The following is a 27,642-nucleotide window of genomic DNA, read 5'->3' as shown; positions in this document are numbered from 1 at the left end:
TTTCTCATGGTTTCCCCGCAGTAAATGAAATTCCTCTGGCGATTCAAACAGCATGTGCTTCAAAAGGAAGAAGCTGTTTCCCCCTCAAATTAAAACAAAGCAAAGTCATACTTTTCACTAAAAGGCAACTGAAGTGGGAAAACTTGCACGGAAAATATACTTGAAGTTGAATTTTAAAGAAATTTACGGCAGGGAAGAAAGGGTTTACCTTTGAGCAGCATGAGTGTTGGTATCAATCCCTTTGACCTAACTGTGTGCTCCCAGTCCATGCTGATCTTCACTATTTTGTCCCTGTTCATTTCCTATTGATAGGATACTCTTCCTCTTTTATTCCACATCACTGTAATATTTACTGAAGTCCTTCCCTTCTTGACGCAACTATTGCCGTCTCCCATACTCTCAAATTCACCTACTTAATCAAAATTTTAAAAATAAAGAAGTAGTAAACAGAAGTCTTGAAGGTTCAGGAGTTTTAAAGATTCAGATCTAACACACAAAGGAAATGTCCAAGTACTTGTGACTTTACAGAAAACTGCACATTAAAAGAAGCATCAGCCCAACATACCAAAATTTTACTCTCTGCTAACACAGAAGTTATGTCAAGCAGCCATCACAGACATTTACTCAGATACTGCTCTTACACACCCTCTCTGCCCCTCCATGCAAACAAAGCCTTCCACCAAATTTGCTGACCTGCCTGGAAGTGCGAGTTGGAGCCATGGTTTGTTTCACTTGCGTTGCTGGGCTGGTGCCCTGGCAGGGAATCAAGGAGAACAATACCTGGCAGGGGAGAAGGGCTTCCCATTGCTCTGAAAAAAAAGCGTGCTGACCGCAGCAGCTCTTCCTGCACCTCTCCTTCTCCTTCCCTTGTCCCTCAGGAGAAACCAGCTACAACTCTACCACCTCCCATCGTGGTGCTGGCTGCACTGAGGGTATGGGATAATACCTGCCATCGTCAATTCTACTGAAGTTCTCTCTCTTTTTGCTCTTGCTTCTCCCATTACACCAAACGACAAGATGATACTTGCACAGCATCCTGAGAAAGAAGCTTAATTTGTTGCAGCACAGAGAAGTGTGAAATATGTCCTAGAAATCCTGAAGGCTCATCACGGGGCAAAAGGAAGCCCTGCATCCACAGCAAGCACCATTAAGAGGTTAAACTAGCACAAGCAGTCACCTGCTCACAGACTCCCTAAAGTACTTCACCATCCAAAATGGGCTTACTTACCAACCTGGTTCCCATGGATCTTGATGGAAAAAAGATCACTAACTTGTGTAATGTAAAGCAGATGACACCGCTCATGTGCAACCAGAGAGTCCTTATTTCAGATATATTCTCCCGTTTCTATGCCTCAGAAGAAAATCCAACTTGGTTTTTTCCCTAGTAAAAGCAAACAGGTTTGGGAAATGCATTGATCATTGCTAAGAGGGAAGCCTAACTGCCCCATGGTTACTGGGTACTACATACCTGGACAGAGAGAGATTGTATGCCTGCCCAAGTAAAGAAAAGTGGCCAAACCAAAATAAATGTGTATGAGGGGAAGAGCTCCCCTTACTGCTCTTAGAGAAACAAAGTTATTCAGTGAGACTATTTTGTTTGCCTTTATTCATTAGAAGGATTCTTACACTCAGCAGAGACATGAAAGTGTCCTTAGCGTTTCATGTCTGCAGAGTGCTTCCCTCCCCATGTGTTCAGCTGCCTCACCTGCAGCTTCCTCTCCAAATTATCCCCAAGAACATCCTCATGCCACCCTATTACATCTTTGCATTTTAAGTCAATGTAATGTAATACCATCCCAGACAGCAACTTGAACCAGCTTTGGCCCCAAAGCTAACATGAAAAATCACTAGCCAAAAGAACTAGTCAGGCCCATTTGACATGGAAGGAAACGTATTAATGCAAGTGAGATGGTTTTGACTTGGTCAGGTTAACTCTGGATTGCTAAGCAAAGATGGAGAATTTTCATGGCTTACAACTCAATTATACTATTTACAAGTAGCCTTTATAAAAAAATATCTCTTCCAATCTCAGTACAGTTCTGACTGAAGAGCAAGAGTAACTCACATGGCTTCAGCCACGTGCTTGTAGCTATAGTCATGCTACCCTGCATGAGACCAGCAGAAAAAGGAATAGGTAATGAAAGGGAAGCCTTCCAAAGTCCAGCTGCCTACCCAGGTCCAAGAGGCACTCTTCCGTATTTGCATTTATCCTGAATTGCCTACTTATACATGGAGTTTCAGTACTGGGTAGTACAAAGATAACCATGCAACTGTACCTGCACTTCTAAAACAATTTTAACTTAAAAACTGGCTTCTGTCTAAATGTTAAATTTAAATGACCTGCAAAGACTGAATAATTTATCACCTCCTTGAAAGACAATGATGTGAGACACTTTCAAAAATCTAAAAAACATAGTTTATCAAGTATCACATCGGAATGGAGAGAGTAATTACAGCTGTATTTACAGTTAAACTGTAAGAACTTATGGACTAAAAGAATAGCTGGACTGTTACCCTAAACTCGTTGCTGAGAAGATAAAAGGCTATGGCTATTTCTCCACCAGTAAACAGTTGCTATTAGTAGAAGTTTGCCAAAATAACAAAGAAACATTTTATAAACAGTGAAGCAGACAGAGCAAGTTCTTTTAACAAATGTCATATAGCTGGTTTGTTCTCATCAGTTACTCTGTTTTCACAGAAGACTTCTAATTTTAATAAGCAAAATTTCAGTTGGCAGCGAATTCTTGTCTCTCATGAGATTCTGTATTTATAAATGTTAGCTTATTTTTAAAAACATTTAGAAGCTGGCAGACCTCAGATCCAATAATAGTTTCAACACTGCCCTTAACAACGAAGTCCAACCTAATGTGTTTCACCCCAGGGATCTGATCTGGCATGCCAAAGTTTCTCACTTCAGCAAGTGAAGAATATGGTCAGAAGGGTCAGTTTATATATTCCAAGCCTATGGGCTTGGCACATCCACAATCCCTAAAATATCCACCTAAATGCCACTCCAGCAGCATCTGTTTTAGCAGCAGCTAAAGGCAGCTAGTATGGACAACACCAAGCAAACAACAAGAAAATGGCAACGTTGTTACCAGGATGGTTTTCTCTGAGAAACAGGTGTGCCATGAAGAACTCTCACTGCTGAACAATGATAAAAGCATGCTTCCAACACAAGAAATACTTTTACAACAGGAAGACTTGCCTTGCTGTCAATAGCTAGGTACAAATTGCAGAACAGGTAAAAAAACTGTAACATAAGCTGGCATTTCAAATTAAAACCTGAGATTTTCCATTCTACAAATTAATACACTTAATTTTTTTTTTTGGTGCCTAACATTTTTAAAGGTTAAGCACCTAAAAGCCAAGAATTCTTCCAAGTTAAATTTTTGAGGTAGAAACTTAGTAAAAATAAGAGTTTATATTGCCATTTTTCACGTGCCAGGACAGAGCTGTATTGAAAGCATCTAGACTCCACCCTCCATTAAAAAGAAAAGACTCCTGTTCCTGTTCACTCATACCCTGCATCTATATATTATCTGTTATCAGGACAAATCTGCTCTCCCCAAAGATTAGAGCTAGACAGCTTCATGCTTTATAAAGGGAATCTGAGTACAGTACCTGTCACTTTGGTTGGGTTGGTGGGGTTTTTTACCCTGAACAGTTTTAGTTTTCAGGGGGTTTTTTTTGAGAATAAGCTGGTTTTATTTGAAAGCAGTGCAGGCAGGAGGAGCAGCCTCCCCAGGCACACGCAGCTCGCCACACGTGCCCGCGGCAGAGCCTGTTGGCCCGCACGGCTTCCTGGGGCAGGCACAGCGTCACCTCCAGCTCATCAGCACCAACCTGCACTTACCTGTGGCAACCCAGCCCCAAGCATTGCCCAGACGCTTCTGGAGTGACAACTCCACTGAGCAGGAAGCAGCTCATTTCCAGTTTATTACTTTGTTTACCGGCTACATCATTCCGCCGTGGAAAAGTTTAAGTGCTTTGTGACATTTCACTGAGAAGACAGTATAAAATTAAAGTGTCTGTATCACAGTGCAATATAGGACACTAAAACAACACTCATTCTTTTACAATATATATTTTCACTTCCTAATCTGCATACTCTGCAGCACATCATCTTTGCTAAAAAGCTTTCCACAACATCCTCCCCAGGTAATATAGGGCATATTTTATGCTTAAAAAAACAAGGGCCTTACCCACATCTCCTAACTTAACAACCAACTCCAAAACTGAACACACTGGTTCAGCTCACTTCCCCCCAGTCCCATGCCTCCTCACCATTCCTCCTAAGAATCTAAATTCCACCAACTGTTCATTAACCTCTCCTCCAGCTTTCCCCACAGATACATCCCGAAATGCCTCAGCTGTGTTTCCCACAGGAGGCAGTAACCAGACTTTTGCTGAACCAAGAGTTAGTCCTTTCCATACCAACACACCAAGTAAGTCCCATAACCCAGTTACTACAAACAGACCCAGAGGCATGTATCCGAGTTTGACTTGCAAAGAAGGAAGGAGAAGAGAAAAAAACCATCTTCAGACTGCTTGTTCCTCTCTTGTAGACAGAAAGTCATTTCTGTAAATTAGGATAATCTCAAAGAGGGAATTAATGCTTCAGAAAGTAGGAGAAGACTGCTTTTTGCTTAATTTGTAAGTGAAAACAAAACAGTCTCTACACAGAGAGCACACATAGAGGAATAAACAAAGCAAGACAATAAAAAAGTAAGAAAAGACTTGAATAAGGTGATAAAAACCAGCCAGCATGCATTTAGAGACAAACAAGCCTGTCTTCCTCCTTTAACTGATCATTCATGCAATGAGGGGGAGGGAGGAGGAAGGAGCAATAACTCTCAGCTATTTAGACTATAGTAAGACTTTTGATGTCTTGTAACATTTCCACAGTAAAATATGACTATACTGCAGATTCATCTAAACCACAAGATTTTTTCCAGTTGTGCACCAAGTGTACTCTAAGAGTACATAACAAGCCTTCTGAGTTTGGCAGCAAGCTATCACCCTGACATTATGCAATGTTTTCATTAACGCTGATGGTGAAACACTGTGTTTATACAGTTCATGAACAAAGCTGAGCTGGAAGACTTTGCAAGCACTCTGTTACGAAGTCTTATTCTGTCTTCCAAACTCAATAAACTGCTGAAGTGACCAGAAGTCATTAGAACGAAGTTCAATAGAAGCAAGAGCAAAGCTCTGTACTTGAGAAAGGAAACAGCAGTCCAAACATGCAGCACGAAGCAGCTGACTAGGCAGCTGTACTGCAGAAACCAAATCGTGATGGTATCATGGATCAAAGCCAGGTAACCTGATACGTTGTTACTGCAGAAAGACAAAAAAAAAAAAAAAAAAACAACCAACCCAACCAAAACCAATCCCAAACTCAAACATCACTCCAAAAACATGGTATGGAAGAAAGGGAGATAAATCATTCTTCTCCCTGGCACCAGTGAAGCCTCAGCTGAAGAAACATGACCACTGTATTTTAAGATGCTTCAACACTTTCAGAATGGCAGCACAGGGAAGGCAAAGCTGAGCAGCAGCCATCAGTATTTGAGTTACTGCATTCCCTAGACCCAGTACAGATAGCTCTGGGAATGTGCTTAGGGCAAACACCATCCTTCCACACTCACCCTCACCTGATGGCTGCATCCTGAGTGATGCTCATGAGATACATCCTGGGAATGCCCTGTGCCTTTGCATGGCAAAGGAATAAGCTCACATTTTTACCTGCACTTTCAAAGCTCTCTTCCTGCTCTCCCTCACTCACAAAACTGCTCTGCAGGTTTGCTATGCAGAGTTCCATATTCCGTCTCCTCCGTACTGCTCTCACATATTAATTACATGTTCATATCTGCAATTTTCCAACTTTCCTTCCTGCAGAGGGAGATAAGTACCTTAGGGCCAAATTCCCCTACTTCCTTCATTTCTGCCTGTCCCTATCACCTCTTTAAATTTAAACATCCTATAACACTTTCCACTGATAAAAATAGTTGCACATTTAGATCTCTTCCTTCTTCTCCTGCACCACCCATCTTTGCTGGGGATAACAAGAACCTTACTGGCAGTACAACAACATCTAAACCATACCTCTCCCAATGTGCCTGGGCATTACAATCTTCAGTGAAGTGCTGAGCTCAATTCTAACAACAAGAACTGCACCCCTCTGCTCCAAATTGATTCTGATATAATTACTTTTAAGAATGACCAAAAAAACCCAACGCATTGCAAGCCTGTTTAAAGTCTGCTTCTTTATGCTTTACTCGGGGTGTGAACTTACAGTCCTCTCAGGATTTTGAGGCTCTGTAGAGAAGTGAAGCCTGTGGCAAGCTGAGTGGTCTGCTCCTCCTGTGCCCTTTGCTATTAATTTGCGACGATTGGAAGCAGGTGACTGCACACTTGACTGCTTGTGTCCTGTGGTACAGCTGCTGTGCAGAAAGCAGCACATGAAAACATTTGCATGATTCGTGCCTCCTAAGAGTCTCTGTGGGCCTCATGTGGCATTTAGGCAGCACTTTCACAGCCCCCTTTGTGCATGGTACTGCTCTATTATATCAGCACACGGTTCAGCTAGAGGGATCCACTAAAATGGCTGGAGATACTCTCCCACATTTGGCAAGATCCATGATTTATTTCAAGACTTTTGTTAATTATCTTAAAAGAATTTCAAGACGTAACTTCTGAAGGATTTTACCAAGTTTGTGGGAAACACTTTACAGTGGATAAGAATCTCAATTTATTAATTCCTAGCTTAGGGGAAAAAAAGAAAAAAAAACAAAAAAAACAAAAAATACCCAAGCAACCTAATAACTTGCTTTCTGTACAAATTTGGTTCCCTTTACCCCAGATTGGTTAAAAAAAGGCATCTGATCACTTATCACACAGCAGCTGATAATATTTCCAATGTTCTAATTCCTTCTGCCTAAAAATTAAAAAAAGGAATAGACAAAGGTCATGCAGATGTTGAACTGCTAGAGCAGAACATTTTAAAGCTGCAAATATTGACTTGGGTTTAACCTGGCTGTTTTGAAATATAATTTCACCCTGACAGTAAATAGTTTTCAAACTTCAGGGTCTGGTATTAAAATCTAAAGAGATTCTAAAAACAACCAGCCTTGCTGCAGTAGATGGTGTGAAGGTTTAAGCAGTTAAGAAACAAGGAGGAAAGCAACGAGAAAGGCCCATTTCAAAACCGTAGTACTTAAACCCCATTAACTTATGATTGCTTCTCTACTATCTGTGCTATCATCACACCATATAATCCTTGCAGCATATACAGACAAGAAATCCACCTAAGAGTGGTCATTTATGCAGTGTCGCTATTACCAAACATGCAATAAACAAACCTAATTAAGATGTGTATGTCATGTAAGTGTTAGCATTAAATACATGAATATCTGAGCTATATAAAAGTGCTTCTCAAAACACCAAAGTGATTATAAACTGAATGTTTATAAACTGATGTTTATAAACTGAAAGCAACCAGGTAAGCAATAGAATCATCAAAACTTTAAGAAACATGGATTATTGTTTTTAATTAACATTCGGAATACTACGATGAGCACGCATAAGATTTTCTTCAAAAAATAGTCTTGCTTTAACTAACACGAATCAATAATCAGTGCTCCAGTGGATCAAAATAGAAGTCATGACATATTTCCAACTCTAGGGGCATCAGCAGCTGTTGCTATACGGCAGAAGAGCTCAAGTGTTATAAACATATACGTAGACTGCCGTCTTGATTTTTCTGTAAAACCAGATATCAGTAATCCGATAAGATGTAACCAAATAATCCTGAAAAATTTATATTTCAGCATGCTTGTTATGAAATATCTCCATTATAAGTGGGAAAAAAAGCACTGTCAGTTTATAAAACACCACAGATGTAAGTTTTGGTTATTTTCAGGGTGCTTTTCAGCTATATTTGGACATTTCTGTACAGCTGCTGGCTTTGTCTGTCGATGCCCGATTTGCCTTTGACCGACTCTCGCCTCAGCACTGCAGGTCTGTGCTAACGAGCCGGCTGTGTCTGACACACGGACTGCAGCGTTCCCACAGCAGAAGCACTTCGCTACGGCGTTTGTCTCCCTTCCATCCAGCCCAGACAATGGAAAGCCGAAGGGCAGGCAGGACACGGGGCTGTCACCCCCTTCGCGGGGCACCTTCCGCACCCCACTGCCACCGGCATTTCCCGAGCTGAGCCCGAGCACCTGGATTCTTTCCCAGCCCCAAAATGGCAGGGGAGGGGATAAGGAAATAGAGCGATAACATCGGAACAAAACACCGGGCTACTTCTAATCCTAGAGACGAAACAAACAAAAAGAAATGTACTGATAAGCCGTTTACCTCGTTCCGGCTTCATCTTCCCTGCTGCCTCAGCGAGGTCTGGCAGGGCCGAGGTGCTGCGCCGCTGTCCCCGCGGAGCCGGGCCGTCGCTGCCCGAGCCAGCGGTGTCGGCGGCGCTCCGGGAGCGGGCACGGCCGGCGGGAGGCGGCCCCGCCAATGCAGCGGCCGGGCCCGCGGGCGGGCGGGCTGGCGGCGGCCGGCCGGGGGAGGCTGCGCGCCGGCGGCCTCTGCCCGCGCCCGGCCAGGGTGTCCTTCCGTGACACGGCGCCGCGCGGGGCTATTTATAACCTGCCGGGGAAAAAATCCCACAACAACAGACCTCGGCTCACCCCCGGCCGCGCCGGCTCTGAGTCACCGCGGCCCCGGGCGACGGCAGCCCCTGCCGGAGTCCCCTCCCTCCCGCCCGCCTGCCCCGAGGAAGGCAGCGAGCGGCCCCCCGCCCGCCCCGTCGGGGCCGCGGCCCCCGCCCCGTCACGGGCCGGCGGCTGGCGGCGGGGGGCTGCGCCGCACCTCCATCCCCGGCCCCGCCGCTGCCGCCCGGGCTGCCGGGCCGTGCCCCCGCGATGCGCCCCGGTCACACGGCCCGCCCCGCCCGCCGAGCGCTGCTCTCCATGGCTCTGCCTCCGGCCCTGCCTCCTCCTCCTCCTCCTCGCCGCTGACTAACTCCCCTCCTCTCCGCCGGGCACTCCCCGCCTCCCGCCGAGCGGGGCACACACATCACAGCCCGGCGGCGGGCAGAGCAGGACGGAGCGAGCTAGGGCAGGGCAGCTCGGCCGGGGGTACCCGCCACGCTCGGCCGCCAGCGGCAGAGAACGCGGCCACTGCCCGCCAGGCCCGCGGGCCCCGCTGCGCGCCCGCGCCGCGCTCATCCCGCCCCCGGGCCGGCCCCCGCCCGCCCCACGTGCCGCACGGCGGCCAATGCCCCGCGCCGCCGCCCGCCGTCGAGCAGCTCGGTTGTCACGGCAACAGAGCGCGGCTCGGCACGGTCCGGTCCCGCCCGGGAGTGCGGTCCCCGCAGCCCGGGGACGCCCCGTGCCCTGCGCTGCAGACGGCGCCGCTGGGTTTATGGGTTCGCGCAAACGGCATCGTCCCTTCACCCTTATCCCCCCCCCCGCCGAGTGCTTTGGCAGCCAGGCTCCCGCCCCGGGGCGGGGAGCGGCCCCTCGCTCACTCACCCGGCTCCGACGGCGGCTGGCGCGGCCCCTCACCCGCGCCTTTCCCGCACTGCCGCTGGCCGCCCTTCCCTCTCCGCCCCGCACGCGTGTCCTCCCACGCCGGCCCTCCGTGTGCCCACAGGGCCCCGAGCCCCTGACCGCCGGCGCTTAAATGCACGCGTGTATCGGCGGTTCAGGTGTGAAGTGCCCGTGGGGCGGGATGCTGAGCCCCGCCCGCTCACACCGGGCTGCGGGCGGGGAGAGGCGCTCGGGGCAGCGCTGCCCCGCTCACACCGCCCTGCCCGGCAGCGCCGTGCTCGGCGCTCACTTCACGCTGATAACTACATTGTGCGGAGGAACAATGGAGTCAGCTGGGCTGCGGTTACACAACCGCCTTAATCCGGCAGAAATTCAGGTTTCCCTGAAAGGGACGGGCCGGCGCCATCCCTCGCGCCAGGCCCGCCTGGCAGAGCAGGTCAGAACCGGGGCTGCTGAGTGCGGACCCCGGCCCCCGCCCGCATCCCGAGCCCCCCCATCGCTGTAGACGCACTGCTAATGCACCACGGAAAACGGGGAACAAACTGCCCTGGTGATAGGGACCCCACTTTCACCAGGGGCACAGATCTAGGCCGGCTAAAGCGGCCTCTAGACAGCAGAAAGAACTGCCTGAAAGCGGAAGCTGTACTGCAGAAGAGCTGCAGTGTCAACGTGCAGCTCACCTGGGGACTGCACCGCGGCCAGGACAAGCCCCACGGACAGCTCTGTTCCTCGGGTTTGGGCTCGGTCAGAAAGACACATGAGACAAGACAGTGCTTCTTGCGCTTTAGTATGCTGCCATAGCTGGGATGTACACAGACACCACCACATCTCCAGTCCTTACACTGGTAACTCCCTGCACTGTGACTGTTTACAAACATCCCCATCTCATAGCCTGAGCCCTATGGGAGGCACTCACTCCCTACAACAAGGCGACTTACACATACACAAGTCTTCTGACCCCTATGCACGGCCTAGCCAATTCCCCATCCTTTCTAGCGTGCCAGGATCCCTGCAGATGTGTGTACCTCTGGGTTCTGCACAGCCACTCTTTCCTCACGGCTAGCTGAGCAGCCACTGAAGGTATTGCAAAGAATGTAAAATTCCAGAACAACTCAGTTCTGCACTGTTTGGCTCGTATGAACTGCACCTATTTCCCTCTCTCATTTATCAGTTGTGTGTCATTACACTGGGAGGGTGCTTCACAGAATAAACTGTGCAGTAAACACCTCTCAGTTCAGTCATGGACAGGTGGGAGGTGCAGTGCTTTGATTTTACACTCGTAAGTACATGAGTGTCACTTGTGTTGCTGTGTGACTGCTCTGGACGTGTTTGGTAATTACAGATCTCAGAGCTCTCTGCCGGATGCAATGTAATTGCAAATGTGGCAATCCAGAATTATAAAAGGAAGAATTTGACTGAGCAATAAATACTGTGGGTGCATGTATATGAAGTTCAGCGTGACTACAGTGGGCATGATTCAGCCACCTGTCAGATCCTCCTAGTCATCCTAATGAAAAGTCACATCCTTTAGGACACTAATTGTTGCTGTAGGACACTGCAAATTGGTTTGTACCTTGTTCTAATATTGGTTTTACAGCCAAAACCAAATCTGCCTTTCTACTATTTAATTACAATCGTAGCTATTTAACCATTAAGCTTCACATAGTATTTTTTAATATTTTTAAAGGTTTTAATCTCACTTTGGCACTTTTTTTGTAAAACAGCTCGTCAGACACAAATAGACCAAATTTCCAAGAAAATGCTCTCTCAAAGTACTTTTTCCATTTTCTTAATTAATGAGCCAACTAGCTTCCCATTACCTCGTAGTTCTTAGGAGTTCAAGCCAATGGGAAATTAAGTGCCAGCCAGAAAACCACTTATCGTTAAAAAAGTTTTAAGGCATATGATGAGAGAAAACCACGTCTGGTGTGCAGTCCTACTCTGTGTGACCATGCAGGAGGCTTAAGGTTCAGCTTCCCCTCTTGAGTTAGTGCATTCCTGGACCCTGAGAGCCCTGGGTATGTCTGAGATACACCCTTTGGGTCCTGCTTCTCTTCATCTGAAAAAGGACTGCTTCCCTTTTGACCACATAAACACATAATTGATCTGAAAAAAAGCAGAACACAAAATTTAAAATTATCAGAGAGATCTAATCATACCATCTTCCATGTATAATAATGAAAGTAGAAAAACAATAAACATCCCAAACAAATTTGTGGACTTAGTTCAGGTAAAACATCTAAAAATGTCCTTGAACTCATAATTTTCCTCCGAGTCACAAAAAAAATTATAAGCACTGCATGAATACACAGAGAAAATATGGGATAAGGGGCTTCAACCACGGGAATTCACTTACATACACTTGGAAATCTTATGAGAGCAATGACAGTACTGAAATGTATTTCTGACCTCAGAAGCTTACCATCAACTTAAAACATCCGAAAAGCACGCGGTTGCATTACACATCACACAAAAGCAGGATCAGCTTAGAAACACAAAGAGAACTTTAACTGCCCTCCCACTGCCAAGTCTAGACCAACACATACTTCTGGGAGCACAAGCAGGGGCAAAACAGGTTCTTATCCAGTCCTGTCTCATGGTTGATTAACCTCACTGTCTAAACAGGTGAGGGCTCAGGCTGCAGCATCCGTGTGGACAAAGAGGCTCTTGCACATGCAGCACATCAGTTTTGGTGGCCGCCTGTTTCTTGGTGGAAACCTTGACGGGGCCACCCCACCTCCTTTTCCTGAAATGTGCCAGACCTTTATTTCTCTCGTGAACAGTAGCCACGTGTGAAACCTGTCTCAAACTGGCCATTGGATTTTAAAATGTCCTCACCTGGGGCAGCAGGACACAGTGGTGTCTCATAAGTCTTGTTCATATAGAAATTAGGTTTAAAAAGGAACCAAAAACCCAAGATAAATGTATGGCTGTGTTTTCTTCAGCACTGTAGGCTTTTAGCACAGCCCCTGCAACCTGAAACAGAGTGTATTTAAGGTTCCATCCCAGCGTCTTTTCAGCTTTAGCTGTCAAAGAAGTGATGTCTGATGCAGCAGATCAGGATTCTGGTGACTCCTGGAGACAATTACTGCCTCTTAAGTGATGTGGCACAACTGCTCTTGACATGGCTGCCACCTCTGCAGTATAATGCCACCACACTTGGGAGAATATTACTGCAAAAGGATGAAGACAATCAGAAATGGACTGGAAGGTACAGTATGCAATGGAACAAATTTGAAGTGTGCTATAAAAAACCTATGTAGAGTCAACTATCATTTAATTGTCACCAGTAGTAACCACTTGGCAATGAAATTAGTTATGCGCTTATAGGAATTTATTAGTTCACAACAACTTACAGATTCCTACAAGCTGCTACTGAAACTGAATTATAAACCCTTATCTTATACAGATAAGTGGATCTAATTGAGTAGAAAAGAGTTTGTCATTATTCTTTCTGAAGATACCTATAGGCCCAATAGCAACGGTAGCCTGAGGCAATCGTCCTCTCTGTGTCTGCCTACCTTTGTGTTATGCTGTTAGTTTCAGCCTCCAGCACTTATGAGTAAATATTTTAGTCCCATTGTTCTTGATTTAACAGCTTGGTTTAAGTTTTTGAACCCAATAAGATTTAAAAATACATTCGAAGCACCCAAACTGCATTTCCCATACTTACAACTTTCAGGTAGCCTGGCTCATTATGTCGTGCAGACATACGTGAGTGTCTAGGCAGTGCTTTCAGAGCTCCTCATCTTACTTTGTTCCACACTGGTTTGGGAGGCAGGAAGACCTTGCTGGTGGATGCTGCAGAGGAGGTTTTGTTCTGTATTCATCCCCAGCCCATGCAGAAGTTCCTCCACAAAGCTACTCCCCAGCATCCTTTTGAACAGCCCTTAGGCCTCTGTTACATTTGTGGCTTGCCCCAGGATCAAAGAGAGGAAAGTGTATATTTCTAATCTTTTTGTTTTGAGTCCCCAGACACACTCATCCAATAATGTATGTCAAGATGGAATATGCTCGTGTTCTGTGTGATGAGTGCTCTGTGCACTGGGTACGGGCTGATACAGCTATACTTTGGGATGGGAAATTCAAACCTTCAACCCAGGATGTCCAATATGCCTGTAACAATACCAGGTATTTAAATAAAACAGCCTGATTTTCAAAGGAAAACTTGCCTCCAGCTCAAATTGACTTCAGCAGAATTTGTCACTCCTGCAGTGTTTTTAAAAACTAGCCCACCTCTACTCAGGTTCCTATTTATAGAATTAGGCACCTAATTTTAGATAGTTATTTTTGAAACTGTTGACCCATGGACTTGATTCTCATCTTATTACATCTGCTCTCCCTGGTGCAAATGCATCAATTAAGACAATGGAGTTGCTTCTACGGGAAGCCTGTCCCATGTCTGGAAAATCAGGATCTGTGGCAGAGTAGGAACAGCAACATTTTAGTTTTCTTTCTTAGAAATACACAAATTGTGGTCATAGTGTTAAATATTTTGGAGATAGTAACAAACACAGAAAGTGTAAACCAACAGGTGCTTTACTGTTAGACCCTGCTGTTTTCTAGCTTACAGAGATTTTTCTTTCCCTGCAGTTCCTACCAAAGTGCTCCATTGCTTAATTTCACTACTAATTATCCCTTTCAAAGCAAAAACATATAGCTATTATCATGTTCTTACCTGCTAAATTCACTTTTTGAAATCGGTAAAATGATATCTTGGGTTTTTTGTTTTCCTCTGTGTGTTCTCTCAAATTCCTTTATTTTCCAAGTAGTATTTTCTCACTGGAGACACAGCCAAGACTAAATTGTGGAGGAACTAGGAGAACAATAGAGAAATAATTGCACTCCTCTCAAAAGGAAAGCTTATTCTCCTCGCCAGAAATTATTTCCTGGACTCAACACTTTGCTACAAAACCTTGTTTACATACAGAAGATTCCTTTCGTTGGAAACAACCCAGTCCATGTCCTGTGCTGCTCCTCAAGTTTCCCATGTCACACGGGATACCCTGTGCCTTCTTTATTCTTCTGGCAGCAGCAGCAGCTTAGCACCTCTCAGGATGGAATCTCTTCTGCCAGTCTTCCAGAGGCTGAGGTCTAGCAGTCAGTCAGGCCTTCTTGCCAACAGAAACTGAGCCCTTCCTGCATGTCTGTAATTCACCTTGGGAAAAGTAACTTGCATAATCTCTTCTCTATTTGGAGCAACTCCTAAACTGATATTTCATAAACTTCACATGCTTCTTAGTAGCTGATCTGTGGTGTGTAATTAGATACCAGCTCCAAATGAGAACAGTACAGTCTCATCTGAAGTGGTGACTAGTAGCAGTGGAAATACAGAAATATGATGGTAAAAACAAAGAAAGGTCTGCTTTACAAAAATACTAATGACCCATTCTTTTCAAATGTCAGTCTCAGCAGACACCTACTCAGTAAGATCATTAAGTTTAATTGCATCAGCACTTGACTAATCAGGCAATAATGCACTGAAAAGTAAATGATTGACTTGTGAATAGTTCATCAATCTCTGAAAGAGGCGAAAATTATTCTCTTTTACACAGATCTTTTCTGTGGCTGTAATATTCATTCTAGACTGAAAGAAGGTTTTTGAAATACTTTTTCAATTTTTTTTCAAGCAGACTGTGCAAGCTCACTGATGAATGCTAATGTTACACAATGTTTACCCAGGACTAAGCTTGATGGAAATATTAATCAGAAAATATATAGGTTTCCATACTAAAGTTGAAGTTTTTGTAGCAGGCCCTGACCAGAAGCTGGAGATGTATGTTTGCCAAGAGAAACAGCAAGATATTGCCAGCAATAGGTTTGGGGAAAATGGAAGGACAAGAACTGTTTTCAGTCTAGGTCATCTCTCTCCTTTCATCACTCTGTTTACTTTTTGAGCAGGTACATCCAGGAGCTGTGGCCCAATTACCCAGTGCAGTGATCTGTCAGGAATCCAAGCACCCCATTTGCATTATTTTCATTAATTTCAGTGGAAAGTGAGTGCATAACACTTGGAAGGTGATTGGAGTTTTGCAATGCTGTTTTCCTATTGTTAATGGGTTGATCTATCTTGCAATAATTTCCAGTGCAGTTGTGTGGAAGTAATTGCACCAAGTTAATTGCTGCTGTAACTCCATCTGGTAGGAGTTCACGAAGTTCAGCTTCTGGTGCCTCTGCCAGCCCTGTTTACTTTCCCTCTCCTACTGCAGCAGCTGGGTCATGGCTTTGCACTGCACCAATTTGGAGGCACATCCCAGCCAGCTTCTGCCTTTCAGGCAGCTCCTCCTTTGCAGCAGGACTCAGGCTCACAGCCTTTGCCCTCATATGCTTCCCCTGCTCCCAGAGCTTGCACCACAGGTATTGCTTACTGAGTGTCTCTCCACGGCTCTCAGCAGAGTTGCCATCCTGGTCAGCCTGTCAGGAAGGCCTTTGGAGTTGACATTTTCAGGCGATGCTCATCCTCTGTCACATTAGTACCCATTTTGTAGGGGAGGCCAGCAGTGAGGCAGAGCCAGCATCCCTCCAAAGGGCCAGCTTGTCATACATCTCACCCTGCAGCAAAGCTGTGCCACCGGGGACAAACCCGACCCAGTGAGCACGTGCACAACATACTGAAAGATTGCTACAGCTACACTGCCGAGCGTGCTGCAATGACACAACTTTCCATGGGCACTGTAAATGAAAAGGATAATTCATTTATGCACAGAAGCAATTACCTTGCTGGAACAACGAGTCCAACCTATAGTTCCACCCAGGCTAAATTAAGGCCACAACTCCTACTAGACTTATGAGAGTAGGGCAGGAAAGCAGCACGTTGTTAAATACAAGGCAATATTTAATGTAACCCCATGCCAGGTTTACGAGGGAAGTCGTGTATCATTTACTAAAGCAGTCAGTGAGTTTGGGCTTATTAGGCAAATGTCAGAGCTATGGAAAACTGCCATGGCCTTGTTCTAAAAATTTTAATCACATAGTTATTAGCCATAGTCCATTTAATATATTCATGGCCATTAGTGGCCTATGCTACGTGTTAATAGTAAAGACTGAATGGAAAGGGCACTGAACAGAATGTGCTGCACATGGCATCAGGGCTGATTTTTTTCAATATAGAACTGTGAAATATACCCAGGTTCAGGTTTAACTGGTTTCAAATTTCTGTGGGTTTATTTTGCTTCATTTTTTAACATAAAAACATTCCCTAAAACTCCACTCATGAGCTGCTGTCCTGTAATCCTATGACTGTAGTGAAGAACACTCTGGCTCACCTCAGATGTTGGGCAAGGTCAGTTATATCAGTCCTGGGCCCAGCTCCACTCCCTTCTTACACCAGATTCCCTTGATACACACAAAGCCTCTGTCTCTCACCCCAAGCATAACATTTGTAGGCTTTACTGTACCTAAAGCAAAACAATTGCTCTTTTCAGGAGTTTGACATCCGCAAAGTTAGAGCATAATAGCAACTATAGCAAAAAAAAAAAAGAGCATTAAAGCTGAATACTGAAAGTCCAGATTTCACTGGGTGAAAATAGATAAATAAATATATGTATATAAACCTCCATGCCTGCCAGGTGTCATCAATAGCAAAATCCTTGGCTATACTCAAAGGTCAACTCCCCTTCATACAGAAGCAACTAGAATTTCAACTCAGGCTATGCTGGGTGGAACTTTCTCTCCTACTTTCACTCCAGGTCAATTATAATTTTAATCCTTACGGTTGATTTATTCTCATGTTGCATAACATTATTTGAAGGGGAAGGGAAGCTTACATTCATTCAAGGATCTGAAAGGCAATAAAGTACAGTATGTATACTAAAATAGTAAATAAAATTTCAGAAAGTTATTAACTTGCTCACCTTTGGATGTCAATTAGAACTCAAAAATGAGAGAGATCAGCATACACATTTATAGTGAAGTCAGTACTTCCTTATTTAGGCTGTGTATTTTTTTCAAACTAGCAATACAGTTGGAATATTGTAGCTGTATCTGTGCTCATACTGCTTTTAGCTCCTTCTGAATTTCTTGGTTAACTTATTTCCCCTTTAAGTTGTTTGACTGAGTTTCTTTCTTTGCACAAAACATAAGCAGCTTCACTGCCTAGGAAACACAGAGTCCCGTTGTTCTTACAGCAGTGCAAATCAGCAGTGATGCCACCAGTCCACAGAATCACATCAACGTAAAGATGACGTCAGAGAGAGTAATCAAAGCCCTTGTTTCAAAGTTAATTTAATTGGCTTTGTTTAAGAAAAGGAAAGATGAGTACCGAGCACATTTGTTCTTTTCCTCAGCTGAGGTGTAAGAATCACTGCCGTTTTAGCATCTGATCTGTGTGGGATTTGCACACATGGATCACATTTCAAAAGCAGGGCCCTTGTGACAACCCACCATGCTACGGGTCCATTTCCATGATGCAGCTTTAAGGAAGGGGAGGCTTTTGCTCCTCTTCATTCGCTATTGAGACTGCTTTTTGCACTGTCCAGAGCCCGCAGCAAACTGCCACCAGCTGTCAGCGACAGAGCTCCAGCAGGGAACACTGGTGCATTTAAAGCCATTGCCCAGCTTTGATTCACCAACTCACTCTGCACATTTACTGCTTCAGATTTTTCCTTGTCTGGAAGGAACATCATAAGACTTGTAGTATTTTCTCTGCTTTACATAAATAGATACATTGCTTATGAAAAGGGGATTCTGGTTTGCCTCAGGAAGCTGCTACAGATCACAGCATCTTTAGGGCTGTTCTAACTTACAGCAGGTACCTTTCTGCCATAAATGATGTGAAGTTGCTTTTCTCTGCATCCTCTGTGTTTCTGGTCACTGTAGCAATGAATCTTCACCAGTGTTTTGCTATCAGCCTTCTGGATTCACCCCCCTTATGCTTAAAAACCTGGAAGCCAGGTCCTCATTGCAATGGACCAGGTGGCAGCCAAAGCACATTGAGCACATTCAGCCATGCATGGCAGAGGTGTGCTGGGCACACAGGGTGCTGCCAAGGCACTGTGAGCTGCCACCAGCACTGTCCCCACCCTGCCCCGCACGCAGCGACTGCCACCCGGCTCTGCCAAACCCAGGTGTGAGCAGGAGCCTGCACTGCGGGGCTTCCCCTGCTGACAGCACACTCCTCCAGCGGCACGAAGGCACCCAAAGGCTTTACCTGGCAGCAGCTCCAGGTGGTTGTATAACACTGTCTCAACAATGCTTGTAGGGCATTAGCAGGGATTAAGCCTGCACTTATTACACAGGTTGGAGCCGCGTGGTCTGAGACAGCCTGTCCCTCCACCAGCTTTGATTTGAAACTTCTGACGGAGTGATTTAGAAATGGCATCCAAATGGAGGGGTTGTCCTTTTTTCATCATTACTCAAACACCGAAAGTACTTGGGGTGCTGATCAGTTCTTAACATTCTTACCTAGCAAAGCAGTAGCTTCTAATTTGTTTATAAAATAAAGCACTTGAGCTGCCACAGCATGAGAAGAAGCTACAGCATATAGTGAGGAGAAAACCCAGAGGTTTCCTCACACTTTCCCAGGGTGAGGGAAGATGTATTTTCAGGGGAAAACACTGTAAATTACAGATGAGAAGAAGCTGCTGAATCTAGACACAAGAGCAAGACCTGATGCCTTAGGTTTTAACTTTTAAACCCTTCAAATCCTGTACTGTTTAGTATGTAACTCTGACACTTCATACAGCCTGTTAGCTGCTGTTCTCTCATGCTGGTTAGACATAACAAACCCTCTCTGGGCCTGAACTCAAGGACACCTTATTGTCCCTGGCCCCAAAATATGTAAACTAAAAGCCTCCGACAGGAGGAGAAAACTTGGGGTAATTACATCACTGCCTGAAATTGTAATTGGAGAATTAACCGTGATATGCAAATGGAGCAAACTTAAAATAGGCTTTGGACTGCCCAGGGTGTACCTTTGAAGGCCCTCCAAATAAATACCTGCTTTTACTCTCTTAATCTTGTCTAGCTTCCTTCAGGCAGCCACTTCAAGGCATCAGACTGATCAGCTCTGCTCAGACAGGGGTGCTTCCCACTGGCCCCCCAAATTCTGTTCTTCCCCACAGCTGCTAGGAATTGCCATTGCAGCACTGCCCTCAGAACTGTGGAGCTGCAGAATCTCAGGGAGGCAGGTGTGCATTTCTTCTCTCTTTCGGTGGAAGCTGAACAGCATTTCGTCCTTCTCGAGTATTTGTGCGAAACTCCCCGGCCACGTACCCTGCAGCCCTCATAACGCCTGTCTCTGCTGAGAGAGGGCAAACACGACTGAGCATCTGCCTGGCACACGTAGAAGCTACAGCTCTAAAAGGTGCTGGAGGATGTACACACGTACAAACGTGGCTTGGCTGTAACCCCCCCCAGCTTTGTCTCCATCCCCAGCCAGAGCAGGGCTGGGCACTCCTATCCCGGCTCACCCCTGCCCTTTGCCCCCGGCCAGCCCCGGCGGTGGCACACACTCTGTCAGCGCTTTAGGGATTCATGCCAGAGGACTTCAAGGAGCTTGAACTCCCAGAGAACTCTGCCAGGTGTGGAACACTGGCTGCTTTATGCACAGGGGTGAGAAAGGCAGCGTTTACCTACTGAAATAGCTGGAGTTTAATTATTTATTTTTCATGGCACATAGAGCCTCTGTTGAGTAATGAGGCTGTTGTGTGCCAAGTGCAGCAGACATAGACGAGGAAATATTTCCACGAAGAGGCTGTATCCTGGAAAGGCAGGGCACAAACACACCAACAGAGAAAGGAGTTGCCAACAGTCACATTTAAAAAAAAAAAATCAAACAAACAAACAAAATCACTCATTCATGAATTGCTATTATTACTTTTTCATGTACTTTAGAGATTTGTTAAGAGTAATTTTCACTGTAATGATTTTATATTAATTAAATAAACGGTAAACCCAAAAATGCCAGAGGAGTAGCTATGATTCTTGATGTTCACTATATGGTAGTTTAACTATTGTCATTGAAAGAAAGCAAAAATAGGAAAAAACATTAATTTTAGTCAGAACACAACATTCAGAACTATAAGCAGGAAATAAGCATTCACAGCAACTACCTGTGAAGAGCTTCACATTTTCAATCATTTGCATTTTATCTGGGAGATAGTTTGAAGCAGCACCTTCTCACTCACTTTGACTATCTGCCTTTGCAGACATTACAGTACACTCGTATTTCAATGCATGAAAAAACAGAGGTTAAAAATATCAAAAATACCTGTGTTAGCTGTGCTGAAATCAGTGAACCTTAAGGAAAATGTGTGTTGCTTGCAATACTCTGTCCTGAACAGTACTTTCAACATTTTTAAACGCAGAAGCACGATTAGAGGGTTTCAAAAAAAGCTCCACCCTGCCCTAACCTCTCCCATGCTGGCTGCACTTGATGGCCTCTCCTTGGCAGCAGTTCCCTTGTCTTCACTTAACTCCAGCTGCCTCTGAGGTCAGATCCAGATTCTTCTCAATCTAATGAAGAAAATTTGAAATGAGAGCAGTGTGAGAGTACAGTTTGCTAACTTACCAAAGATCAGAAAAACTGAAAAGGGAATAGCAAAGACCATAAATAACAGATTTCTGGAGAAACAGCCCTTTTCCTGTCGCTACTCTGAAGACACACACAGTCTTCAGAGTCTTCCACTGTCTGCTTTTGCACTAAAATGCCTTAAAATCTCTGACTTTTCCATCTTTTCAAGTTTGGATTTGTCATCAGGTGTTAGCAGATTACATGGACCACAAGTCTCCTAAAGAGGCTCTTTTGGTTTATGTACATTAATTGATCCTGCTGTCAGCCAGAGGGAGATGCATCACCAGTAGGGTAATATATAAAGCAAAGTGCTGTCTTGCTAGGGAGAGTAGAATAATATTCTGATTTTTATAGCACCTTTTCCTTAAAGCCCTCCAGGCACTTTACAAGGAAGATTGAATTAAGCTTGTCAGCACTCTGTATGGGAAGTAAATATTTCTTTTCTATGGTGAAGAAGGGAAACTGAGGCATTAATATTAAGTCCCTAGCAAAGGATTTAGCTGCATGCTTTCCAGCCCTTTAAACTTCTCACATTAATGATTTAATTAAGCACATACTCAAGTGTTTTGCTGGAATAGTGCCTAAGAAAAATGCTACAACCACACTGCCAATTCAGACTGCAGCTGGGAAAACACCATGGGTTCCCCATCACTCATTCTGTAACAAGAGCTTTTTTTTCATCTGCTGCTTTTTCTAAAATTAAGATCACATCTTTCAAGTCCCATCTATATGATGTGTTGTTGCCTGAGCCTGGATAAGTCCTGGGACATGACATCCTAGGAGACCATTGTGTCTCAAACCCAGTCTTCACGAAGATGTCTCTTCAGTCCTGCTTTTCCCAGTCTGCCTTTGATCAGACAGATGTGCCTTTCCATCTCCAGTTCAGCTGTTGAGACCTTGGGTTCTATGTAGGGCCTGTGGCATCTCCCTGGGGAGCAACAGACCCACTCTGCAGCCAGTCACACGGTGCTTCTGGGCTGAAAGCCTTCAAAAACTGGCAGCAAGCCTGCATCCCAGTACCATATGTGCTGTGTCTGTTCTCACTTCCCTAAAGGGTCTAATGGCCAATTGCAGGAGCCTGGTGGGATAGTGCAGATGCAGAGTTTACAGCTGTGTATTCATTTCAGGTGCTGTCACTCTCTTCCTCATCATGCCACTGACCACACTAAGAGCCAAATAAAATGAACTTGTTTCTGTCCCTTATTGCACATGACTTCCTGCAATTTAATGTTTGCCAAGTGAGGCACAATGTAAAAAAAACTAGAGAAACATGAGAAAGGAGCAGTCTAAAGCAATTTTAAGGTCAAGTGCCTTGGAAAAGCAGGGCTGTATAACCCTTCAGGGATTTTAAATCTGGTTTTAATGCATATCCTCATACTGATGACCCTACATATGCAAGCCTAACATCAAAACAACCCTTTTTAATTAATATATAGATAACACATCATTACTAACATTATATAGACTCTAATTAAAGAGATAAGGAACATGTAATTTCTGTTAGAGGTGAATGAGGTAATTACCCTGGGTAGGCCTCCTTCAGAAGTGAGTGACACTAAAAAAGCTGCCAACACCCAGTTGATGCAAAGCCCACTAAAATTAGTTGAAAGACTGATCAAATCACAACGGCTCATTTGCTATTTTCAGTGACAAATTTTCTCTTATTCCTACAAATCCAGCAACCACATAGTCTTTCACTACCATAAAAAGTAAAAAAAGTCCAGTTTGGGATTTAAATTAGATCCAGGAAACCTCTGCTGTCTTTTCCTGTATAAAAGATGTTTTTAAAATAAAAGACAGTTTGAATGTGGCTTTACAGTCCCAAACTGCAGCCCTAGGTCTGTCATTAGAAGTGTCAAATTTCATGGAGGTTTGTTTAAAGGGGAATTACTGAAGTTATTTGTATTTTAGTAATCTGTCTAAATGGAGCCAGGATTTGTCCGGACGGGTGGAAGTGGAAGGGCTGCAGTGAGCAGGAGGGCTCCCTGTGGGCTGTGGGCAGAGCAGGGATAACCAGCCTCAGCAGCACAGCCCTGTGTGGTGTCCAGTCATGTCCATCTGGGTAGGAGACAGCCAGGGGACACTGAGTCAGCTCTGCAGGCTGGGTGCTGCTGCATCACCTTCCTTTTCATATTTACTTTCTTTTTGTCAGTGGCACATGAACATTTTTCTCAGATGAAACTAGAAGGTGGTCAGCTTCAACACTTTACCCTCCTACTTCACTTGGCAAAAAATCTGCTTTGCTGAAAGAGATGATGCCCCACCCCTAATTTGAACAACTGGGGACTTCTGCAAACTTACACTTGCTCAACCTGAGCCTGAAAAAACACTGCAGCCTGTTCTGCCTGCTTTTGTGCTCCTGCAAATGATTTAATATTTTGCCAGTGCAGTAAATCAGAAAACCTTCCTATGGGCGTGTTCATCCAAACTGGTGCTCACCTGACAGCAGCACTTGTTCTCATTCTTAGACCTTTGCAAACCAATGGCTTGCTTGGAACATTTTTCCAATACTCTCTCAGATATTTTAATTACTTTATTTGATACTAAACCTGTTTTACAAGTGATTGGGAAAGAAGAATTAAGCAGCAGTGTCCAAAATCCATATTAAAATTGCAGCCTCCCTTGTAGTATCTGAAGCACTTGGAGACAACTGAAGGTTTTCAGAGCCTGCATACCAGCATGTGCTTGTTCCTACATGGAATTTCCTTAATTCCTCAATCAATTACCTGGAAAAAGCGGCCATTTTAATCAAAACCCTAAGGGTAGATGAAATCATGAGAAAACACGAGCTTTATTGCAATGGATATTGACTGTAACTCATTAAGATGTTAAAGTATTGACATCCCGTTTGATGAGAAAAATGTCTGATAGCGAGTGTACATAACTGTGTTACAGAGAATGCCGGCATCAACACATCATAATGAGTAACTAATGATGTCTGTGGCCTAACGAGGTGATTAAAGCAGTATCCTTTGATCTATGTCACTGACTTGATTTAATGCCAGGCCGAGATTGAATCTCCATGCACCACTGGGGAGATTCAAGTAATTTGAGTAATTCACTCGCCTTGTCCCTGCATCACCAGGGATATTTGTGATGAACACAGTGGCTTCTGTAGCTAAGTCACCCTGGGCAGCACACACTGCCAGGGAAGAGGCCACTGCTCCCTGCCTGCTGGCAGCCCCTTGCAGGAGCCTCACGGCTGCAGGGCAGGGGTCTCACACATCCTCCTGCCATGGCCACGCGTCTCCCATTCGCCTCACAGCACCCTCACACCTCTGGCAGGTTTTGGAAGCATTCTCCACCAAGCAAAGCTCAAGTAAGGTGCTTTGGTGCCTTTCACCCGAGCACAGCAGGTGAGAGTCACACCATGCTGAAGCACAGGGCTTTGTGCTAGGCACAGGCTAAGTGTCCTATTCAAACCACCAGGACAGGACAAAGCTCAAGCACCTGTTCCTTGGGGCAGCAAACAGCGTGCCAAAAGCCTGAGCTGCGGGTGACACTAGAGGCACAAAACCTTTGACCAGGTGCACAAGGTGGTGTAGCCTGGCCATCAGCCTGTTTCTCACAGCAAAAAACCTTCTCACCCTTACCAGGGGAAGGGCTTGTAAACCCTGTCTTACACGACAGCAGCTCTTTCAAGCAGCCCCTCCCACCCGTGGGGACAGACCCTGGCTGAGCAGTGCTGCCCTGGGGAGATAGTTGTTAAGTCTGGGGTTGTATTTTCTTCATGAGGCTACCAAAACAAAAGTGTGGCCACCGTCAGTCAAGCCAAGGGTTAATTTCTGTGATACAGGGGACAACTGGGTGCCCAGGGCAGAGCACATGGACTGGGTGGGCCTGTGGGGTTGGCACCCCTTGGTAGCCTCTCCTCTGCCAACCACTTTCAGCTGATATTCTGAGCAGTATGTGGTTTATGTATTAGCAGCCACTGTGGATTCATCTACACCAGGTGCTTACACTTTGCATTGCAGTACTTCTTCCTAAGGAAGCCAATAACAGGGATTAACTTTCCCTCCCAATCATCTTTAACCTTAAGTGATAATTAGTACTGAAAGCATAACTGAGACTGAAATTCTGGGCACCTTCCTTGGGCAGGAAATTATTTTGCTTGATGAATAGACCATTTTCTACAAAGGGCTTTTTCCTGTACATAAATAACTGTGCTGGCTCCTAGATGCATGGGTGTGATAATGCCATCTCCATCCAAACAGGGATTGTCACCAGGGAGAATAATGGCCCCCTGCCTTGGCACAGGAGCTGGGCACTGTGCAGCCTCCTCTGCCCCACCAGCACCCTAAAAGGAAGAAAACTGCTCAGGACTTGTCCAGGTGCTTTCCCAGTCTTCAGGCAGCCCCAGCACAGCCACCCCTCCTTACCCTGTCCCTGCCACAGGCCCCAGCAGCAGCACATCCCTCCAGCTCTGTCCCCTGCCTCATTACCCACCTCCCCTCTACAGCCCTGCTGGAGGCTTTTAGCGCTTATTGGTAATTCATAACGCTGACAGCAGCCCTGCCCCACCCCACACAGGGCACCCGAGCCATGACCCACCTCCTCCCCCCCACATATAAACAGAAAACCCTAAGGAGCTCAAACCTGAACACAAAGCAGCCCATATTTCCCCCCAAAACATACCAGATCTCCCCCCTAACCAGGCACAGCTCCTGTGGCTGGGAAGTAGTGTCCAGCTCAGGCAGCCTCTACTGCCCTGGGCTGGCCCCCTGTGAGCAGGCTGCGGCCGCTGCATCGCTGCCCTCCTGCCGAGGGTGGGTCAGGGCAGTGCCCAGCTGCTGCTGCTCTCTTCGTCCCTGAAAGGGTCTAGGTGCAGCTGAGACAAGAGCAGCTCCTCTTGTCTCAAAAGGTTTGCATTGCTCTGCTCACCTTGCATTCTGCCAGCGCTCAGAAGATAAAGTTTGTGAAGCTCGTTTCGGTGTTTGGGCTGTGGGTTGCTGTGATAAGCCCAGCTCGCTCCCCTGAGCATGCTGACATAAACGGTGCACACACCAGAGTTAAATGTAGCTCCAGTAGAAACGTAAATTCGGATTTGATGAAGTAACTGGGAAGCTGTGCAGGCTCCTGGGCTCCCCAGCTGTCCCTACCTGCCACTGGCCTGTCCCTACAGCGTGGCCGGGGTGGCCAGGGGTGCCCAAGGAGCTGGGGCAGTGAGCCACTCTGTGGGATGGGTGCAGCCCAGGGACATGCTCTGGTGCGGACATTAGTGACCATAATTACTCACCTGGGAAGGAAATAAGGGGCAGGAGGTGTGGATAGTGGTCACAGCAAGGGGACCTGCTGTGGCTGTGACAGGCTCTGCCCACATGCCACCCATTGTTGTCCCCTGGCCCATGGGATGAGAGCCTGGGAAACATTCACCGTGTTTGCCTGTCGTGCTTCAACCCTTGTGGCATCTCCGGGTTATTTTCCGGATTCTATTTCAGCTGAACACAGCTGGACCCTCACCTTGCACCACGGCCCTGGCCAGCACCATCCCATGGAGATACCGACCTGAGTCAGCGCTGGGTTTTCCCAGGCCTGGCAGGGAGGAGGCTGCAGATGAGCAAGTCCCAGAGGCACTCCTTCTGGGGGTGGAGGACATTTCTGCCTTCCTATCTTCCTTTGCCTTTCTGCTTGCCCTGGACAGGGATCCTGGTGATGCTTTGGTTTCTGACATGGTCTTGGGATACCAAGCCTGGGGGGAGGCCTCTGAAGGGATGTGCTCGGTGCCTCTCTCAGCTTAGCAGTAAAAAGAAATTGCACATCAGGGCACAGGCTGCAGGCGCTTCCAGAGATAAAATATTGTCAGCAGAGTCCAGACCATCCATCAGAATAAATGTAGCTGATGCCATGATTTATGGGACAACGATGAAGGTTTAATCCTCCTCTCAGCAGTGCAACCTGATTTGCCACAAAACCCTGTTAAATTTTGTGGCACACGCTTCATCACTTCATTAGGAGATAGAGAGAAAACGGTTCAATGCATTCCTGAATCTTTTATGGCTGGGACTCTCCTCCCACCACTCCCGAGTGATGGGTAATCTTTCTGATCAGATCCCCAGGAAAAGACCCCGTGGGATTACAGAGAGCGAAGGCATTAACAACAGTGACAGGAAAGGAATACAATATCCCTTTAAACAATTAAATATTGATCCTGCAGGCCTGGGGTGGACTCCATCACACAAAAGGAAACACCTCTGTGAATTAGTCTGGTGCCATCCATACCCTTAGATGATATAAAGGAAACCAAGATTATTTGCTCCACTTACTTTCTTAATGTTTTTTCCCTCAATTAGAGAAATGTATCTGGTGTGAGCCACACTCGCCTCTCAGACACTTGGCTCTCATCTTCCTGGAGCCCACCATGATGGGATGGGATGGGATGGGATGGGATGGGATGGGATGGGGAGCCAGGGGGGGCTGCAGGCAGATGGGGAGTGCTTGCTGGGGGTGGGGGCTGCACACCTGCGTGGATGGAGGGAAGAAGACACAGTGCTGGGTAGCCTGAGGTGCCCTTTCGTGTGTCCCCCCTCTCCCCCCACCCCGTGGATGTCCCTCCCAGGGCTCCACCGAAGCTGC

At 45.8% G+C, this 27,642-nt stretch overlaps 1 protein-coding gene across 1 annotated transcript in view; it reads right to left on the bottom strand.

The window, feature by feature from the left end:
* ATOSA (atos homolog A) overlaps nucleotides 1–8,745 on the bottom strand; it is a 47,240-nt gene extending 38,495 nt beyond the window's left edge. The window contains exon 1 of the mRNA XM_082290776.1: nucleotides 8,365–8,745. Coding sequence (XP_082146902.1) covers nucleotides 8,365–8,380 — 16 coding nt within the window. The 5' untranslated portion in view covers nucleotides 8,381–8,745. The remainder of the gene's footprint in view (nucleotides 1–8,364) is intronic.
* Between the last annotated feature and the right edge of the window lie 18,897 nt (nucleotides 8,746–27,642).

The sequence above is a fragment of the Coloeus monedula genome (genome assembly GCF_965178545.1).
Source record: "Coloeus monedula genome assembly, chromosome: 14".
Lineage (NCBI taxonomy): Eukaryota > Metazoa > Chordata > Aves > Passeriformes > Corvidae > Coloeus > Coloeus monedula.
The sequence above is the reverse complement of the archived record's forward strand: the minus strand, read 5'-3'. Positions and strand labels throughout refer to the sequence as shown.